At 40.0% G+C, this 19734-nt stretch overlaps 1 protein-coding gene across 1 annotated transcript in view; it reads right to left on the bottom strand.

Annotated features, from left to right (window-relative positions):
• The window catches only part of NEDD1 (NEDD1 gamma-tubulin ring complex targeting factor), a 37295-nt gene extending 17891 nt beyond the window's left edge, over positions 1-19404 (bottom strand). The window contains exons 1-5 of the mRNA XM_080935535.1: positions 19327-19404; positions 16781-16924; positions 13457-13551; positions 11876-11992; positions 10477-10617 (exon numbers count right to left, since the gene is read on the bottom strand). Of these exons, the coding sequence (XP_080791661.1) occupies positions 10477-10617; positions 11876-11992; positions 13457-13551; positions 16781-16916 (489 nt within the window). The 5' untranslated portion in view covers positions 16917-16924; positions 19327-19404. The remainder of the gene's footprint in view (positions 1-10476; positions 10618-11875; positions 11993-13456; positions 13552-16780; positions 16925-19326) is intronic.
• Positions 19405-19734: the final 330 nt, after the last annotated feature.

Below are 19734 nucleotides of genomic sequence, written 5' to 3'. Positions count from 1 at the left end.
CTTACATAACACAGCTTCTTCAGTCACCTCCATTTAAAGAGGAAAACGTTTAATATAACACATCTGCATTGACTCCATTAACCAGGGGGTTAGAACAGTCGCCATAATACAGAGCCCAACCACAGTCAGATCACAAAGAGAGCACTGGGAGAGGGTGAATTCATTTTGCACTCATATCTACAGCCCTTAGACTCTGGGATGCACTGATCCGTCTCAGGAGCGGACATTCCAACACTTTAAGCAGCACAGTAAAGCACAGATGCTGAGGTGGACAGGCAACCTTACACAGGACTTTGAAAACACATCAGACTGAGGGAAGTGCAGGACTTGTTCTAAACACTAATCTCCACCAGAAGACAGGCTTCCTTTCTAGTTTATCTTCACCAGAAAATTCAGGCTGAATAAATTCAACTTGATTAGAACTGATTGAATTATGCCTACTTTTCCTAAAATGCTATATCCAAATTTCTATTGGCATCATAATTAACTGTGCTAATAATAAAATAACGTTAAAAATATCAGAACACAACAAAATAGAAGGGGCCCAAGAAACAGATATAAACATGGAGAAACACTTGATTGCACATTCAGGAACCCCAGAAAAACACAAAACTGGATGTCATAATATATATGTAAAACCTGTAGAGTGAAAAATATAAAACAAAAGGAAAAGATTAAAAATAATTTAAAAGCCTTGACATGACATTATAAGACAGGGACCTCAAAAGATGCCACTGAGTTTACTCTCAGCTGGCCATCCACTGTTGGGCATATAGGCTATGCTTAAGAGTAATTTGTTTCTCTGGTGACTCTCTTGGAAAAAAAACTAATTTTTTATTCACTAGTGATTATCTTTTTTATTTTCTTCTTTTTTAAAAAAATGGATATTTTATGTATTTATATGTCAAATGTTATCCCCTTTCCTGGTTTCCCCTCCAGTATACCTTTATCCATACCCACACCCCATCTCTATGAGGTGTACTCCCCTACACCCCCACCCACTCCCTCCTGCCTCCCTGCCCTGGCATTCCCCTACACTGGTGCATCAAGGCTTCACAGGACCAAGGGCCTCTCCTCCCACTGATCTCTGGCAAGGCCTTCCTCTGCTATATACACAGCTGGAGCCATGAGTCCCTCCATGTGTACTCTTCGGTTGGTGGTTTAGTCCCTGGGAGCTCTGGGGGGTCTGGTTGGTTGATACTGCTGTTCTTCCTATGGGGTTGCAAACTTTAGTTCCTTCTGTCTTTTCTCTAACTTCTCCTTTGGGGTCCCCATTCTCAGTCCAATGGTTGGCTCTGTATTTGTCAGGCTCTGGCAGAGCCTCTCAGGAGACAACTAGAACAGGCTCCTGTCAGCAAACACTTTTTGGAATCCCCAATAGTGTCTGGGTTTGGTGTCTGCAGATGGGATGGATCTCCAGGTGGGACTGAAAATCATAAGTGGTTATCAAGTGGCGATAACTTCTGGGCTATTTCAGACCCGTGCAGGCCTCATGCATGCTGCCTCTGCCTGAGCACGTATGTGCACTGGTTCTATGCTTAGAAGGCTTTGTTTTCTTGTTGTCCCCATTCCCCATTGGCTCTTAAACTCTCCCCACCTCCTTTCCCACAGGGTTCTCAGCGCCCTGACAGGAAGAGATTTGGAGACCTCCCAGTTAGGGTGGAGTGGTCCAAGGTCCGCTCTTGCTTCATATTGTCTGGTTGTGGGCCTCTGTGTTTATTCCCATCTGCTGCAGGAGGAAGCTTCTCTGATCATGGCTGAGCAAGACACTGATCTATGAGTATAGCTGGATGTCATTAGGAGCCATTTTATTGCTACATTCCTTTTGTAGAACAGTAGTATTTATTTTCCCTAGGTCCCTAGGCTATCTAGTCTCAGCTTCTTGGTCACTCAGGCAGTGTCACATATGATTCCTTCTCATGAAGTGGGCCTTAAGTCCCATCAGGTATCAGTTAGCTACTCCCACAGGCTTTGTGCCCCCTCTGCACTAGTGTACTGGTACTGGAACTTCAGTTGTGATGAAAGATATCACTCACAGCTGACTACCCCATTATTTGGCAATTTCACTTAGAACACACACAGACACACAACTTACTTTAGAAAGCTTCTACTGTATTAGGTTTCCATACAACCACTCAAATGACCCTCAATTTTGCCCGTCTCCTCCCCATCTTCCCTTCATCGTTCCACTCTTCTCTTCACCTCTCCATTTATTTTCCTGTTCTAGTCCCTTCCCCACCCCCAACCACCCATCTATTCATAACTATCTACTCTTTCCTGGACATAGGGAAATGTATTATTTCCTAGCCACTTACTCTATACCAGTGCTTCTTAATCTGTGGTCACAAGCCCTTTTCAAGTCAGCAAACTCTCTCACAGGGGTTGCCTAAGACCGTCCTGCATATCAAACATTTACATTACAATTCATAACAGTAGCCAAATTACAGCTATGAAGTAGCAATGAAAATGATTTTATGGTTGTGGGTCACCTCTGCAATTCTAAAAGACTATAGTTTGCTTATCTTTGACTTAACAACTAATACCCACCTATAAGTGAATTCATACTGTATTTTTCCTTCTGGCTCTGGGGTACCTCACTCAAGATGATTTTTTTTTTTTTCTAATTCTACCTATTTACCTGCCAATTTCATGACTTCACTTTCTTAAATGATGGAGTAATATTCCTTGGTGTAACGTAGCACATTTTCTTTATCCATGCATCTGCTGACATCTAGGCTGCTTTCAATTTCTGACTCTCAGGAATAGAATAACAATTCGCTGAGAAAGTGTCTCTGTAGTGGGATGAAGCATTCTTTGGGTAATATCCAAGACTGGCACCGCTGGATCTTGAGGGGAACCAACTCCTACCCTCCCAAGGAACCACCACACTGATTTCCACAGTGGTCGTATAAGTTGTACCACCACCAGGAATGGAGGAGTGTTTTTTTTTTTTTTTTTTTTTTTTTTTTGTTCCACATTCTCACCAGCATGAGCTGTGTTTAGTTTGTTTTATTGATCTTGGCCATTCTGAACAGCATGTAAGATAATTTGCATTTCCCTGACAACTAAGAATTTTGAACATTTAAGTGTTTAGCCATTTGAGGTGGTTTTTGTTTTGTTTTGTTTTTAGAATTCTGCTTATAGATCTGTACTCCATTTTTTAATTGGGCTATTTGCTTTTTTTGATACCTAGTTGTTTTTTTTTTTATTTAGTTCTTCATATATTTTGGATATCATCCCTCTACTGGATATATATATAGTTGGTAAAAATCTTTCCCCATTCTGTAGGCTGCCACTTTGTCCAAATGATGGTGTTTTTGTGTTACAGAAACTTTTCAGTTTCATGAGGTTCCATTTATTGTCTGTGTCTGTGCTAATGGAGGTTTATTTACAAAGTCTTTTCCTGCACCAGTCAGCTCAAGTGACTCCCATTTTCTTTTCTGTCCGATTAGGTGTATCTGGCCTTACATTAGTCTTGGATCTTCTGGAGTAGAGCAGAGTGGTATGTATGGATCTCTCTGGATTCTTCCACACACAGCTACTTCCCTTTACCAGCTCCATTTGTTGAAGACGCTGTCTGTTTTTCCAATGTGCATTTCTGGCTTTTGTCAAAAATCAGGTGTTCAAAACAGGCATGTAGATTATGTATGGGTCTTCAACTTGATGATCAATGTTTTCCACATATAACATAGTTTAAGACATATGTATGTTTATTTAAACATCTACCCTTTAATCTTCTGATAATATTAATAGAGTATCATTTCTGATTGCCCCACATATATTAAACCATCATAAACCTAGAATAATAAGAAATTAGCCACGATGCAATATAAACAAAGTACTAATCTGTTACACTATGTAAAATAAATATTAATGCACGTAGGTATCAGCAGCACCAAACCTATTTAGCAATTATCTTGTTTAACACTTTCACTATTGATATTTTTTCCTTACAACACATTATCACTTTGTAAGAATGTATTTGTTCTTATTAAGAGGTTGTTTATAAATATGAAACTTACTATTCAGGTAAGTAGGTGAAGACATCACAACAATGAATGATCTTAACTGTGTAAATGTCATTTACAAAACTTATAAAAATAAGTAAGAAGTCCATGGGCTAAGAATTCTTATATTTACTATGGATATTTGGAAGAAAATTGAAATAACAAAGAGTAAATTCATCTGTAATCTTAGCAACTACAGAAAAACTAATTACCATCTTTGGAGGTACCTCTTAAGTACCTTTCCATACATGCATTTGTGTGTTGAGTGGAACAGAACCAGTACTTAGGATTACATTCTACTGTGACACATTATGTCAGTAAAATGTCCCCTACTTCATGTCACATCTGGGTATCAGTTTATCTCTTCCAGGTTCCTACAAATCTATCGTTTCTTAGAGCTGTTGAGATAATTTATATTTCTGTTGTCCAGTGCTCTTCAGATACACTAAGTTGAGAACATTAAGTAAGCACTTCTCTATTTTTGCTCTTTTTTTTTTTTTATAGTACAGAATAGAGTTTATTCTGGTCATGGGAGAGTTAAGAGGGTGGTAGAGGCAGAGGGAGGGAAGAAGAGAGAGAGACAGAGAAGAGAAGAGAAGAGGAGTAGAGGCTGGCCATGAGCACGTGGAGGGAGAGGGAGGAAGGGAAGCGGAGGGTAGAGGTGGGAGAGCAAGGCTGCAAGAGGCCTAGAGAGGCAAGAGAGACAAGAGACAAGAGCTCTATTTTTGTTCTTAGGAGTTGAGTATCAATATATCTTGCCTATTTTCTATTAAGATATTATGAGTATTTTAGTGCTAGTTTGTAACTGTTCTTAAAGTAAGGCCATAAATGCTCATACAGACTGTACGTAGTTTCTCCAATTCCTTCTCTGTTGATTCTTTTTCTGTCAGAGAGCTGGTCTACAGAAATAGTCTCAAGACTTCTGGACAAACCCTTCCATTATAAATTCAATCATTATATTTAAAAAGAACTGATATGCTAAGGTATTCTATGGTAAACAAATTACAAAACTAAAGAAAGGAATGCTTTAATTCGGTGGTTCTCAACCTTCCTAATGTTGTAACCGTTTAAAATAGTTCCTCACGTTATGGTGACCTCAACCTTAAAATTTTGTCATTACCTCATAACTTAATTTTGCTACTATTATATATCCTAAGTATCTGATATGTGGGGTTTTGATCCACAGATTAAGAACTGCTGCTTTAAGTGTTAGTCCTTTGCTGATTTTTCACCAGAGTAAATAAAACATTCGTTTTTTTTTTTATTTTACTATTTTTATATCTTTCAGGTTTTTTAAATTCAAGACTGAAGAATATCAATAGCTTGCTATACCTGCATTTGCTGGATACATAAGTTTCAAAGATTCCATTCTTTTTAAAATGTATTTTCTACTTGCCATCTTTATGTAACATGTTTTTCAGTGTTTAAGTGTTTTCTCTATGGTGCTCCCTGGGGAGTCTAAACAGCTAAACAACTAAACAGCAGTAGCATTGTTAACTTGCTTCCTGGGCAGCCTCTTCAGTTTGTGGGCTTGTGGTTCAGCTGCAGGTTCATCAGCCTTAGAATGGACACAGCCTAGAGCACCCTCAGCAGTTCTGGGTTACTCATCTAAGAGTTGAGTACATGGCTCAAATAAGAGTCAGTGACACAATGGTTGCTTTTCCTTGGAGTCAGGAGGCAGCGTGGAAGCAGTTAAAGGTTCCTGGCATGTAAATGTATATGAGCAGGCTGTTGCATGGTGACTTGTGGCTGTCCATCAATATGTTGCTGGGGACCGTGGGCTCCCACAGCTTGGATATTCACCTTTCATTCTTGCAATGTCCCATGCACTTGCACACAATGAGGAGCAGGCACACCTTTCCTCTTATTAAGATTCAATTACTAACCCACAGAGAACACACAGTGAAGCTGTCTGCTGGGTTAATCTGCCCTTTGCAAACTTTTGTTTTCCTTCCCTTTGCCAGGCATCTTACATTCTAAAGAAAAGATGTACCTAACTAATTAAGATGGGAACAGGAGAAATATCATTTATTAGACCTCCTACTCACTAATCTTTATTTAGATTACAGAGCCCAGAACATCTGCTGCCTATCAATACCATTAGAATAAGTAAAATAAACAGATACCCCAGGACTAATGCTCTGGAGCCCACTTAATGTCAATGACTAAAAATATTAGCTCAACAGTGAACCTGTTCCTGAATTTTATTGAAAAAAAGCCAAAAATCAGAAGTGATTTTCATAACACTATTAAAAAATCACAGTGCTTGCTGTGATTATAAAAATTGGGAAACTATCTAGAACAGAAGAATCTTTAGGTAAACAGTGACATTCAGTATTAAAATGCATGGGATCACTGAAAATTGGGAGGATTACTGTCAGCATGCCTGGGACACAACAGTAACAAAAGAAAAACAGAAAACAACTTTAGACAGAATGATGCATAAGTAAGACAAAGCTGTATATGGAAACATATAAGATAGCATTTTTCAAATAATACAAAAATCATCTTTGAAAATAGGCACAAAGTATCAATTTATTTTATGCTCACATTAATAAAACTACTTGAGAACATAATACAGGGGCTAGGCAAGAATATAACCAATGTTAAAGAAATAACACTATATATTTCCCCAATATAAATTATGCTAACGCCCCTATAAACTTGGAGATTACTAGTCTAGAAATAAAGCTCGGCAGTCAAATGTTTTGCGTATAAATCCATGTAGAACATAAAGCAAATTTCAATTTAAAAATTTGTCATGCCAGAAATAGAACCCAGGACTTCTTAAGAGTTTCTACAGCTGAGCTATATCCCAGCCCTAAACTCATTGTCTACAAGATAGTTATTGTTTTAAAAGGTAATTAATAATTACTTACATTTACTAGATCCCTATATTCAAGCAGGCTTATTAATACTTACAAAATCTATACACAAACAAGATATATGCACTTAAGGAAAACAAATGTGTTTAAAGTACTTGGTATGTTTTAAAACCCCACCTGTTTTACCTGAAGCCCCCTTTTTAATCTAAGACATCAATAATACAGACCCACATCTTTAACTGCTTAGGAAAAGGCAGCTCTCTGAGCCCAGGCTGCTGAAGCTGCCCCATGCTGACAGGCAGTCACAGCTCCCAAGGCCAGCAGCCAGCAGCTCCACAGAGGCAGTGCAGCTCTTCCTCTCTCAGAGAAAGACAAAACCAGACAGCTTCAATCCAGCTCAAAGTAAGAATGGACGCAGGCAACCCCTTTTCTGATATGAATCCCAGTCAGATGTAGACTCAGTGAGATGGCAAGGGTTTTGTCACTTTGTCTAGGAAGCCAATTTGGTGATTCTTAAAACCTCAAATCCTTGATTGTTTATAGAAACAAAACATTTTCAATTTAATCACAGATAGGTCCCAACTTACTTTTTTCTCAATAACCCAGACCCCAGGTACAGTAAAATCAATCAAGGCAAAATTGAGCTGAACAGACTATCTGAATTTTAAAATGTCAATGTCTGACACACTTGAGATCTTATGAACTGCTTACATTTCTAAATGAATATTTAATATATTTGAAATCTTAAATGAATTTTAAGTAATCTTATAATACAACTTTTAAATGAACACTCAAGTGGCAATTCTGGTAATGATACGTAAACAGCAATTAAATTGTAGAAAAGAACTAATGTAAAAATGCCTTCAAGTATTTCAACTATATACAGTAAAACCTGAGTGTGTAGTCATTACACTGACTTTCCTAAGAGATCTTTTCTAAGTAAAGAGACCACTTCTGTTTCCTTGCCTTAATGTATAGTTTATCAAAGAATATGAAATATTATAATGTATAAAAAGATAACTATTTGTTCCAGGCAGAGGGAAAAGTGCACTTTAATTTTTTTCTTTACCTTATTCTCTCTCTCTCTCTCTCTCTCTCTCTCTCTCTCTCTCTCTCTCTCTCTCTCTCTCTCTATCTCTCTCTCTCTCACACACACACACACACACACACACACACACACACACCATATGGAGTTCAGATAGTTTTGCCTATATATGCATAAGTTAAAGTTGCACACTTAGGTACCTACAAGGGCCTCCCTCCTGAAGAAAACAGTGACAACAGGTAGCTCCCTTGTCAGAAAAAAATAATTCCCAGGGATAAACTTTAAGGAGGTTGAAGGGAGTACAAACTAAGGATGTTCAAAGGTTGAGGAAGAAACCTGAAAAATGACTTTAATGTCTTGATCTAATGAGTCATTCAACGTTCCCAATAGCAGCTAATACTCATTGGTTTCCTAGCCTAATTTTGCCAAGTAAACCCAAAGGCTACCAAAGGTTCTGCATAGGTGCAGCTGCCAAAGAAGGCAGTGAACTACCAAAGGTCCGGCAGAGTTCCAGGTCTGGAGATGAGCTCTCGCACTACTGTTTTCCTAAACTAGAAGATGAACTTAGGTCTGTTTTCTGATGCAAACTAATCAATTAAAATTCTTTGATCAGCATTGCTGCAATCCATCACCTAAGATTTTAAGGTTTGTCTTTTCATGTGAGAAAGATATACAGAAAACCACAGGTCCCTACATAACTCAAGGCAGTGATCTTATCTGCCCCAGCTGTGCTCACACGCAAGGAAGGAAGGAGTGAGCAGCTGGGGACCCAGAACTTTGGAGAGGGGAAAAGTGGAGGGTTTTAACAGAGGAGGAGCCAAGGTTAGATAACTAAAGATGTTTGAAAAAAGCAATGGGGAATTGGATTATTTTATATTTACCTAAAATTACATATATATGTATGTACACACATACACACACACACAAAAATAATAAAGTTATACCACTTGAAGTGATAATGCTTCCAAGAGCCACAGAGCAGAAGTTCTCAACCTGTGGGTCATGACCCCTTTAGGGTTCAATGACCTATTCACAGGGGTCACCTTAGACTACCAAAAGCCACAGATATAACAGTAGCAAAATTAAAGTTATGAAGCAGCAATGAAATAAGTTTATGGTTGGGGGTCAGCACAACATGAGGGGCTGTATTAAAGGGACAAGGCATTAGGATGGGTGAGAGGCAGTGCCACAGACTAGCTATCTAAACATAACCCCAGTACTAAGCATGAGAAACTTCCATTTGATCACTGGTCAGGGAAGTCCAAAAACCCCCAAAACAATAGTCTGGAAACTGCCCTTTGCTGTCTTCCAACAACAGGTAAGAATACTGCTGAAGACAGTACATATTCTGGTCTCAGGGCTTGAGAAATCAAGATAGTACTGACAGGAATGAAGGCTCCTCCCTGAGGACCAGCTCACAGTCCTGTAAGCTGCCAAGGGAGAAAAGTCACCCACAGTTCTCCCCTGTGCATCATAACAGCAGGATACCACAACAGGGGAATAGTGACATGTTTTGGGAGAAGAAACCAATAGGTGTGTCATTGGACTTAAGGCCCACTCAGCAGGAGGGAACTCGTGCCTAATATGGTAAATCTGTCCAAGACCCCATGGTTGGAGAGGTCATAGGTACTAGAGAACCTACTACTGCCATTTCCTTACATTAATACATGTAGCAACTGTACCCAGACACTTCAGATAGTCTTACATAATCCCTCACAACTTCCACCAGGCTAGAAAGCAAGTCAAGAGGAAGTAAGGCCCCCAGAGCAGCCGAGCTCCCAGTCGGCTCCCTGAACTGAAAGGTGTGGAGGAGACTGCAGTGTAAGTCAGGAACACAGGAGGGTGGAAAGATGAGAAGACGCATGGCCATAACTAATCTGTACATTACTAAAAAGCCAGGCTAAACTTTATCAATTTGCTATAACCCCAATAGCAAATACAGCATATCTACCTTACCTACCTTACTGCAATCATCTCTAGAAATGTTCAAGGAATGTTAGCCAACAAAGGCTCACTAAGGCATTCCTCATCCTTTTAATAAAACAAACAATTTTTTAACCACAAAAATATCTAATTGACTAACTTTTAAAAGGTTTCCACAAAAATCTCTATACTAACCTGAAATGAATGTATAAGTCAGCTTTGATCATTTTAACTACCACATACTTTTTTTTTTCAACGTTCCTGCCTTTACCTAAGCACATGTTCCTGTTCCCAAACACTGTGAATGAATGTGCATCAGTCTTATGGCCAATGCTGTGTGAAGGTCACAATACTCTGTCACACAAATGGAAAGAGTAAATTCCTAGTTTTAGAATTGTGATATTTGCAAATATTTGCATTTTTTTTTAGAAATACAGATATAGCATAGACAGACCAAACATTTAACTATCTAAGTGAATTCATACAAGCACTCTAGTATATATTACTTTATCTTTCTCAAAAAACTGCCATTACAAATTAGCTGGTTTTCCAGAAAGCTAAATAAAATTTTTAAATGTTAAAATATTTAAGCTTACTTTTTTATGTAAAATAACTCAAAAAATTATTGACTTTATTTTAAAAAACAAACAAACAAACAAAAACCAAAACACCATACCTGGTTACTCCCATGGCCAAAAGGCGTGCTAGATGTATTAGTGGTTACGCTGTGTAAGATAATCTCACCACTGAGAGACCCAGAAGCAATGTAACAATCATTCCAATTGTATGCCACACACGTTACTTCAGATTTATGATCCTGAAAGAAACAGTGAAGAACAGCAGCCTTTAACCCTTGGACTTTGATGAGAAGAGTATGGCTATCTACCAATACCTGTGTAAGTTTCCTTCCAGCCAACCACTGAGCTGATGAGGACACAATGACATGGCATCTCGAGAGACAATTTCTCAGAACCATATTACATGTCCACTGACCCTGACAGTCCAGTCCGGAAGGGTAACTTACTTAATGCTCACCTTCCACTGATGTTGATAATTTATTTCAAATTAGATGTCTGCTCTTGAGTATTACTGTTCAACTAGAAGACACTAAAATTAGCACCAAAATGACAGCAAATGGTAAATGGCCATCAGGGGAACAAGAGGTGGAAGCAGGTATCACTCTCCATTCACTGAGAGAGACAACTGGATCCAACCTTAAAGAAGGATGAGCGAGGGGAGTAGTACACACTATAGTCCCTTCACTAAGGAGGGTCATAAATTCAAAACCATGAATTCTAGGTTAGCCTGAGCTATGTAGTGAGCTCTTACCTCAGAAGACAAACAAACAAATAAACAAAAAAAAAAAACCATAAATGAGTTATAGATAGAAAAGGAAGAAACCAGACATGGCAAAGTGTATACAGGAGAGTAGGTATATACAACTATGTCAAACTTTCTATTAAACACTTGTAAATGACAAACTTGGACATAACCTTGTAGCACCTTCTCAATACTAAAAAAGCTAAAAGTAAAGTATGTCTTGACCACACTGTCTTGAGATGAGTATATTTTCTGAACGTACAAAGAGCTACCTAAGGGACCACTGATTTTAAACAGTAAATTATTTTAATTACTATTTCATTACCAAGTTTAAAACTATGCAAGCAAGAATATCATCAGCAGTAGCAGACAAACACACTGTAGAACTAAGAAGCTGAACCCTAGTTACTGAATTCCAGCGCCACACACATTTTCCCAAATCCTTTAAAGGCAAAAATCCCTAATGACAAAACTACACTTAAGAAAAAAAAAAAAAAAAAAAAAAAAAAAAAAAAAAAAAAAAAAACCCTCGAAGACTACTTCATTCAAAACAACAGGAACACATGAGAAAAATAAGGAAAAGGCAACATGAATCAAAAATTTTTATGAGGAAAAGTTTCAGCTAGACAGTACCTACATTTTCCCCAACAAACCCTACTATGATTCTAAAGCACTTCAATTGTGAGGACAAAGCTTGGTAACCACTCCAGTGTGTGGGTTACCCATCTGTAACTATTTAACATATATTCACTTACCTTAAGAGACCGATGAAGTCGTTTTGACTTTAAATCCCAAATATTAACAGTGTTATTTAGGCCTCCACTTGCCAAATACATTGATGTAGAATTTAAATCGACACATGTCTGCTTTTGCTATTTAAACAAACAAACAAAATTAGCTTAACAGAGCTCAGAGATGACCACTTACTAAGCAAGTGGGAAATCCACCATCAAATACAAACATTCATAGCTAATGAACAAAGCAACCTGGCCTCATACAGTTCAGCCAGGGCACAACTGATCGAGGGTAAGTTGTTGAATAACGTTCAGTTCCTTGTTACCCTGATCCCAGCCTATTAACAAGGCCTATAAACTCCAACCGTACAATAAATTTCACATGTCTCCCTTCACCTAAACATAGTATTACCACTAACCCAAACTTTGCCCAACCATGACAGCAACCTCTTAGAGAGTTTTCCTGTTTCTACTCCTGGTTTCTTAAAGTCCATCTCCATAAATGGAGGGAAAAAATTATTATTTTAAAAAAGAAGAAAAAAAAGAAAAGAAAAAAAAGCAAGCAAGCCAGAGCTCTTCCAGGCGTACCTAGAAGAAGCCCATCAACCTGCAGTCAGAGCTGTATGTCTGGGCCCGCCCTACTCCACCGCTTGTCACCCTTAACAACCCTGCATTCCTAACACAGCAATCTCCCAACTGACCCAAGGCTTCTAAGTAGCTGTTCTCCTTCTCCAGACACAGAGTTCACTGAACCAGTGCCAATGGCTCTACCTGGTCAACAGACAACAGATGCTACTTGGGAAGCAACCTCCCTTGGCCACTTAGTGTAACTTTCTGAAGCAGGATTTTTTATTTAGTTCTCTGCAAAACTACTGGGCACCGTTTATCGTCTGCTTGAAATCAGAAAATTAAGGTTCTTAAAGATTACAACTATATTCAACAAACATTACAGAGCTAAATTCAATGGTTACCCAACTATTCTCACAGTAAGTATGTGTTACCTTAGTGGCCCTAGGAACATGGGCTCTGGGCACCATTGCAGTGCTTTTATTTAACCTACTGAAGCAAAACGGAGCTTCACTGTTCTTACATCCAGCTGACTGCCATGAAAAACAAGCCAAGGAACAAACACAAAAGGATAAAGAAATATCCAGGGAAAGTGATGCTCTCCTGTTGTGGGTCCGGAGCTCCCTGAAAACGACTATCTCCTCCGCCTTGAGGAAGGCTGGGGCAGATCCCTGAGTGCTTAGTGCTCAGCATCTAAGGCAGAAGGCTACCTTCAGAACCTCTGATGATCCTGCACCCACAGTCAACAGGAACAGTTACATTATGTGGGTTCACAAGGTCAAGTCAACTTAGTGACCTAGTCATGCATGGACAAAAGGGGAAACAGAGAGAGCACAATGAAATCTAACACCTAAACTGCTCTCTGAGAATTCACCATAATCTCATCTAACAACCATTCAGTAAGCACACACACCTCACTTATTACTGTATTAATCGGAGTTTAGATTTAAAAACAATTAACACAAAGAACCATAACAAGTCAGTCAGTCACTTAAGCAAACAGATTTTAAATAGTTTAAAAAACAAATAACTTACCCCTTCTGCAAGCTCCAAAAGTGGAACAGGCTTACATTTGCAACTTGACACCACTATTTTGTCACCACTGGAAGACGCTGTCACTAGAAAGTTATCTAAATGAAGAGTTAGGAAGCATCAAACATTCCATGAGCACCCACAGCACCCAACTTGCCAGCATCAAGACAAGTACACACATGGGGCTCATCCACCAGCTTCTGAAATACCAATTACTAATTCTCTTTTCCCGGACTGCAGGAAAGAGCCATCCCTCCTGACTATGCTAGCATTTGAGAGACACTTGGCCCATGAGAAACACTACTCCCTTCCAGAGTGGGCCAGGTCTAATTTTATCTTTTCAGATGTGAGAGCATGAGAAGAGCAAACAACACAAATACTAATCAACTTTTTCATACACAAAGGCTGTTGAGGGACTTTCACTGATCAAGTGCTCGGTATCATCTTCTGTTAAAAAGCTAGTGTTCACACCATTTTCCTACTTCCTGCAACTGAAAAACGAAGACTGCTGTTTTCTCGGGACTAGGATTACTGTTGTCGATGCTTCAACCATGAATATATCATGAATGAGTATTATAGAGCATATAGTGAACGTGATTGAGTGTGGTTAAATAAAAACTATGGGTGTTATGCAAATTTAAACTATTTTAAGTTAACCTTAATTTTTTTAATTATTTTACTCTTATGTAAATTATACATGAGTAATAAGTGAATTCAAAACCATGTATTTTAAACCAAAATGATTAAATATTTTAATCAAAAATAGGAGTCTGGTTTTGAAAGTCATAGCACGTTGAAATATCAGAGTGCTTTATATCTGTGTGTGTGTGTGTGTGTGTGTGTGTGTGTGTGTGTGTGATTCTCTCCTTCCACCAACTGGGTTCAGTGACTTCAGCTGAGAGCTTCCTTACCCTTTGACATTCTGTCTCCAGAACACGGATTTTAAACTTTCAGCTTTTAGGAAGCAGGGTCTATGCATGGAAACAACAGAAGCATCTAGCTCATCCGTACTATATTATTCTGACACTGTGCACAATATTCTAGTATTTTATGATCATGCGTTGGAAAAAATTCTTGGGGGCTTCTGTGTCCTAGAACCACCTTCAAATTCTGATCTTCCTGCTTCCACTTCCCAAATTCAAAGATTACAGGTGTGTACCACTGTGCCTGACTTAACGTCATGCTTATAATCAAACCTAGGGCTTCATTTATGCTAGGCAAACCTCTACCAACTAAGCTATATCCCCAGACAAAATATTATTTTAAAATGATAAGGAGGTTTCTCTAGTTTGAACCATGTCTGAACTCCACTGGAGTCAAGGATAGTGTACCATCTTCTACCCTAAGAAGGAAGTCTCCAAGTAGCAGCTAGGCCCATCAACAGGAACCGGTTGATTGTCAGAAGAACAGAGTCCAAGTCTGTCCAGCTATGGACTAAGAAATGAATCTGTACAGTGCTGGAATCCAGAGCTAGTCACCAACACCCTCTCTTCTAATACAACTACAGGCTTGTTTTTGCATTCCAGACCTTGGCAAGTGTTGAGAGGAGCTGTTCTATCAACTGGAGAACAATCTACACACATCATTCTAGGGGAAATAAAATCATCCCTACCATAGTGTCACAGAGAAGCCACTGCTTCTTCTGTTCACTACAAAAAAGGAATCCCAGAACGGTAAGAGAGGAGAAACCAGTTTCTAAGTTTTCTAGTAATCCTAGAAGACCAAGAAGTATGGAAAGCAAGAGAATAAAGAAGACTAACTTCCCTGGCACCTCATGCTGACCCTGTTCGTGGAATTTATATACTGGGACCCTGGCTTGCTATGTCTGGAACTCTGTTTTTCAGTAACAATGAACCACAGCCCCATTCTGAGTACAGATAACATGAAGCTCTCTGCACAGAAACAAGATAGCTTCACTAATCCACCCAGCACTACCTCATTGCCACAGCAACCATTAAGGAATATACTTGTTAATGTCAGCCAGCTACTGATAACAATCCCCAAAACCAAGTTAAGCATTAAAAAAAAAAAAAAAAAAAAAAACACCCAAGTCAAAAAACCCCCATATTTTATTAAGAACGGTTTCTTTTCAAGGGAGGGGGGTAGTGAAGCTGTAAACACAAGTAAAACCTATAAATAGTGAGGACCAACTTCAGACTCTTGCTACTCTCAAAATAGTTTGCACATGGCAGGCTGCAGAGTCCTTCACAGTCTGATTAATGGAGCCTCCGAGTAATTGGTTTTACTGCTCTACTGCAAAAACCAAGGAATGATCAAGAGGGAAATGTAATTCAATAAGAAAAGTTGTCATTTGTTATGTATGTGTAAGAACAGGCATTCGAGATTAAAAAATCCTAATATGTTTGTTCATAAATCGGTCATATTTTAAAGCCCTGTCAGTATCCCTTTTATCGGGGAGAATATTAATACTTTGATACTGGTAAAAACCAGACAATTCTTACCACGTAATGGTTGTTTTAAAACAGTATGTGTTTCACAGAAGATTAATTTCTACCAAACCAATGACAGAGTGTTTCCACATCAAGAAAACTAAGAGCACTTCATCTATGGCTGAGGTCCCCAAGTGCAGGCGAGTCTACCTCAGGGGACATTTTGGATTATCACAACTGGAGTTAAAGGCATCCAGTGGTTGTGCCTTAGAGGCCAAGACACTCCCTAGCATCCTATGATGCCCTGGAAAGCCCCCACAACCAACCCCCTCCAAACGTATGATAAATCCTAACTTTCAGGTTCCCCTCATTCCCCATCAGAAACTCCCCAACACAGGGAGTAAACCGACAGGCAAAGTGCAGGGAAACAGAAACAATGCTGTTTTCATCACAGACAGAAGACAAACCCATGTCTATCATCAGTAAGATGTGAATGATACACAAGTGCTTTTTAATCTCCGCCCCACCCTGCTTCGGCCCCCAGGTTCACTGACTTTCACACTGGATTCAGAAATATCCAAATGGAGACGAGAAAAAAAAAAAAAAAAAAAAACACCTTAAAGTCTTCCAGGTGCTCTGCTATTCTTACCTAATTAATTCCATATATTCCACAACTGAACCCAATATAATGAAGTCCACCACCTGCATCTAAAGAGGAATTACTATTCAGCAAGTGTGAGTGAGGCTGAAATGGGTTGCAACTAATTTTTTTAAAGAGAAAATCAAGACAAAACACTAGAGCACAAGCATGTATACTATTTTTTATCAGTTTCTTTTTTAAAATCTAAGGTAGCCACACAAGTATTCTTTATGGGCCAACAGTTTCACTGGTCATTGAAAACTAATAAAAAATGGTTAGATTTTTTTTAAAGGATACTATTGCTGCTCCAACAGACTGAACTGATTCCATGAGGTGGTGTGTGGGGGTTGAATTTATCCACCAATGTCAGAAACGAAGCGTCCCATATTTTAACATCATCTCCTGACGAAGCAAATCTGAGGTTTTCCTGCATGACTGAGCCTATAAAAAGTTTAGAACAACATATTTAAAACACAATTATGGAAAAGCAAGTTTTAAAAGCTGAAATGCCCAATCTAAAGGCAGGGGTGTTACTTGTCCATTTCTATCAAACAGCACACACAGTAGGTTTAAGTGATTTAAACACCAGCCAATCACATACACTTAGCTCATCCTTCCAAATATCCCCTCCGCAACTACAATACACACAACCTCCTCCACCTGCCTTACAGGATAGGCATGTCTGTACGGCTCTCCTGCCTGAGGCCGCCAGATCTGGACCCTGGCCTTCTCCATGTCTATGAATCAAGTCAAGCTCTTCCTCATCTCAGTGTCTCTTTACCTGCTGCTCCACTACACCCCCCCACGTTTTCCCCAAACCATTCCCTTATCATTCAGGCCTCAGCTCAAACGTTTCTGCCCTGAAAGGTAGGTTCCCCATCTACAGTGGCAAAAACAGCCCTTTATCAGCAGCTACCCTATATTCCACCACCCAATTCAATTTTTCGTTTCATGGAACTTCTGCTGTCTTCATTGTTCCCGTGACAATGCCGGCCTCCTCACTTTGAAGTTCTGAAATATTCCTGATCCATATTAAGTACTCCACAAAGAAATCTACTAAGTAATGTTCTTACATTTTTTTAACGTGCCATAGTCTATCCTTCCTAGAAGTCTGAATCCCATTACACCAAGTTTTCCAAACTCTAAAGTTAACAGAATTAAAGAAGTTGCGACTGCATCCTAATACCAATTCACATAAATCTGGCAGAGTAATGCCACAAGCCAAAGCTTTCAGTCAAGACAGAAAGCAAAGAGGCTGTTCCGAGCACTCTGAAGGGCATTGGGTACTATGGAAGATATTGTATTTACACATACTCAGGGGAGATTTACTCCTATACCCAGTATGGGTGGTACAAGAGCCTGTTATTATAAGGCCGGCAGTGGTGGTGTAGGCCTTTAATCCCAGGCAGAGGCAGGTGGTCTGTGAGTATGAGGCCAACCTAGTCTGTGGAGCTAGTTCCAGACAGGCAGGGCTACACAGAAAAACCCTGTCTCAGAAACAAAACAAACAAACAAAACCAGCAAAATAGAGTACTACATTATTATCCAATTAACAAACTGTTGATAATACAACTTATCCTATTGCCTAGGTCTAAAGACTAATATAAAACAATAAGTTTGAATGAAGTGTTACAATCAATCTTATATATATATATATATATATATATATATATATATATATATATATATATATATATATGTAAAATCAGTGGAAAAAAACAAGGCACAAGCAGGTACTATTTGTTTTTAATCCGTGTTCGTGTGTGTGTGTGTGTGTGTGTGTGTGTGTTTAATCTATGGTAGCCACACAAAATATATTTCTTTTATAGGTTAACACAGTTTCACTGACACTTGAAGTCTAATAAAAAAGTGTTTTTTTTTTTAAAGGAATGTTACTGCTGCTCCAACATATTAAATTAGTTCCATGTGGTGGCATATGGGGGGTGAATTTATCCACCAACGTGACAGGCCAACAGTGGTCACAGACACGCCCCCACTGCCATCAACAAAGCACCATACATCTCTCTCACAGGCTCCAGAGGACACACTGTAAAGGTAGAAACTATTGATTCCCAGAAGGAAAAAAAAATATCAAAGTTTAAGAAAAACATAAAACGTTTAGCCAGAAATTCCCATCACTTGTGCATATTTTGGGATACAGTAGTGTGTGGGTGGTTCCGAGTTAGAATGGCCCCTAGTAGGTACTACTAAAAACTTGTTGAATCACCTGTAGACAATGTCACCTGTAGACAATGTTTCTATCTGGCGAGTGAAACATGTACACTATGTCCCTTGTTCCCCAGATCACGGAAAAACACAGGAAAGTTGAAGACTTAATGAGCAGTAAACACACTGCAAGATGTTGGTACCATAATCCCACACAAGGAGCCTACTGTGCAGTGTGGTGCAACGGGTGGATCAAGGTTCCCCTAAAGGCTGAGTGAGGCGACCCGCGCAGCTTTAGAGATGCTGACTTCAGAGTCCTCTCAGTTCCCTGGCTTGGCTTCTGTTATCAGTCCCCCCAACCCCCGAGAGGATCCCGCAAAAGAAGAGCGACAGCGACCAACTGCACACTGTGCTAAAGAAGAGTTGTCTGGAGTCGCACCCCTAGCTGGCTACTCTCAGCAGCTCCGGGAGAGCCAGACCCGAGCCTGGGGTGAGCGAGCCGCCCAGGGCAGCTCGGCCCGTAGGTCCGGGCCCGCGACCCCGTCCTGTCCCGTCCCGGGCCACTCTCCGCCGCGCGCGCCCGCAGCCGCCCAGGGAAGGGCGGAGGAGGCGGACTTTGGGGTCCCCTGCCCAGGGCCTCGGCGTTCACAGAGCCCCCCTGTCAGGCGGAACCTCACCTCTCAAGCCTGGGACCACAGGGGGGGCCGGCTCCACCCGCTCCTCGCTGCGCTTCCGGCTCCCGCCTGGACTGTTAAACTTGGGCGGCCGGAAGTCCCGCCTCGCGTGACGTCACTGGAGAGGCGGTGCAGCGAGCTGGGTGGCGTCCCACACTAGGGCTGAGCGAAGGAAGTTTTCCTAGCCTGTAGCTACTACTCCTTTGTCACTCATTTTTTTGTTGGCTACTGTGTGCCAGGCACCTTGTTAGGCTGTGGGTGTGCACTACTAGGTTTAGCCTGAAGGGTCAAGAGATCAGTCCACAGGTCCCGGGTCTGATGGAGATTACAGTCTGGTGTAGGACTTTAGTAGTAACAACTGTAGGGAAAGCAAAGACAAGAATAAAAGATCGTGAGTTCAAGACCAACACG

This window comes from Micromys minutus (genome assembly GCF_963924665.1).
Source record: "Micromys minutus genome assembly, chromosome: 22".
Lineage (NCBI taxonomy): Eukaryota > Metazoa > Chordata > Mammalia > Rodentia > Muridae > Micromys > Micromys minutus.
This window is presented reverse-complemented; position numbering and strand designations above follow the sequence as displayed.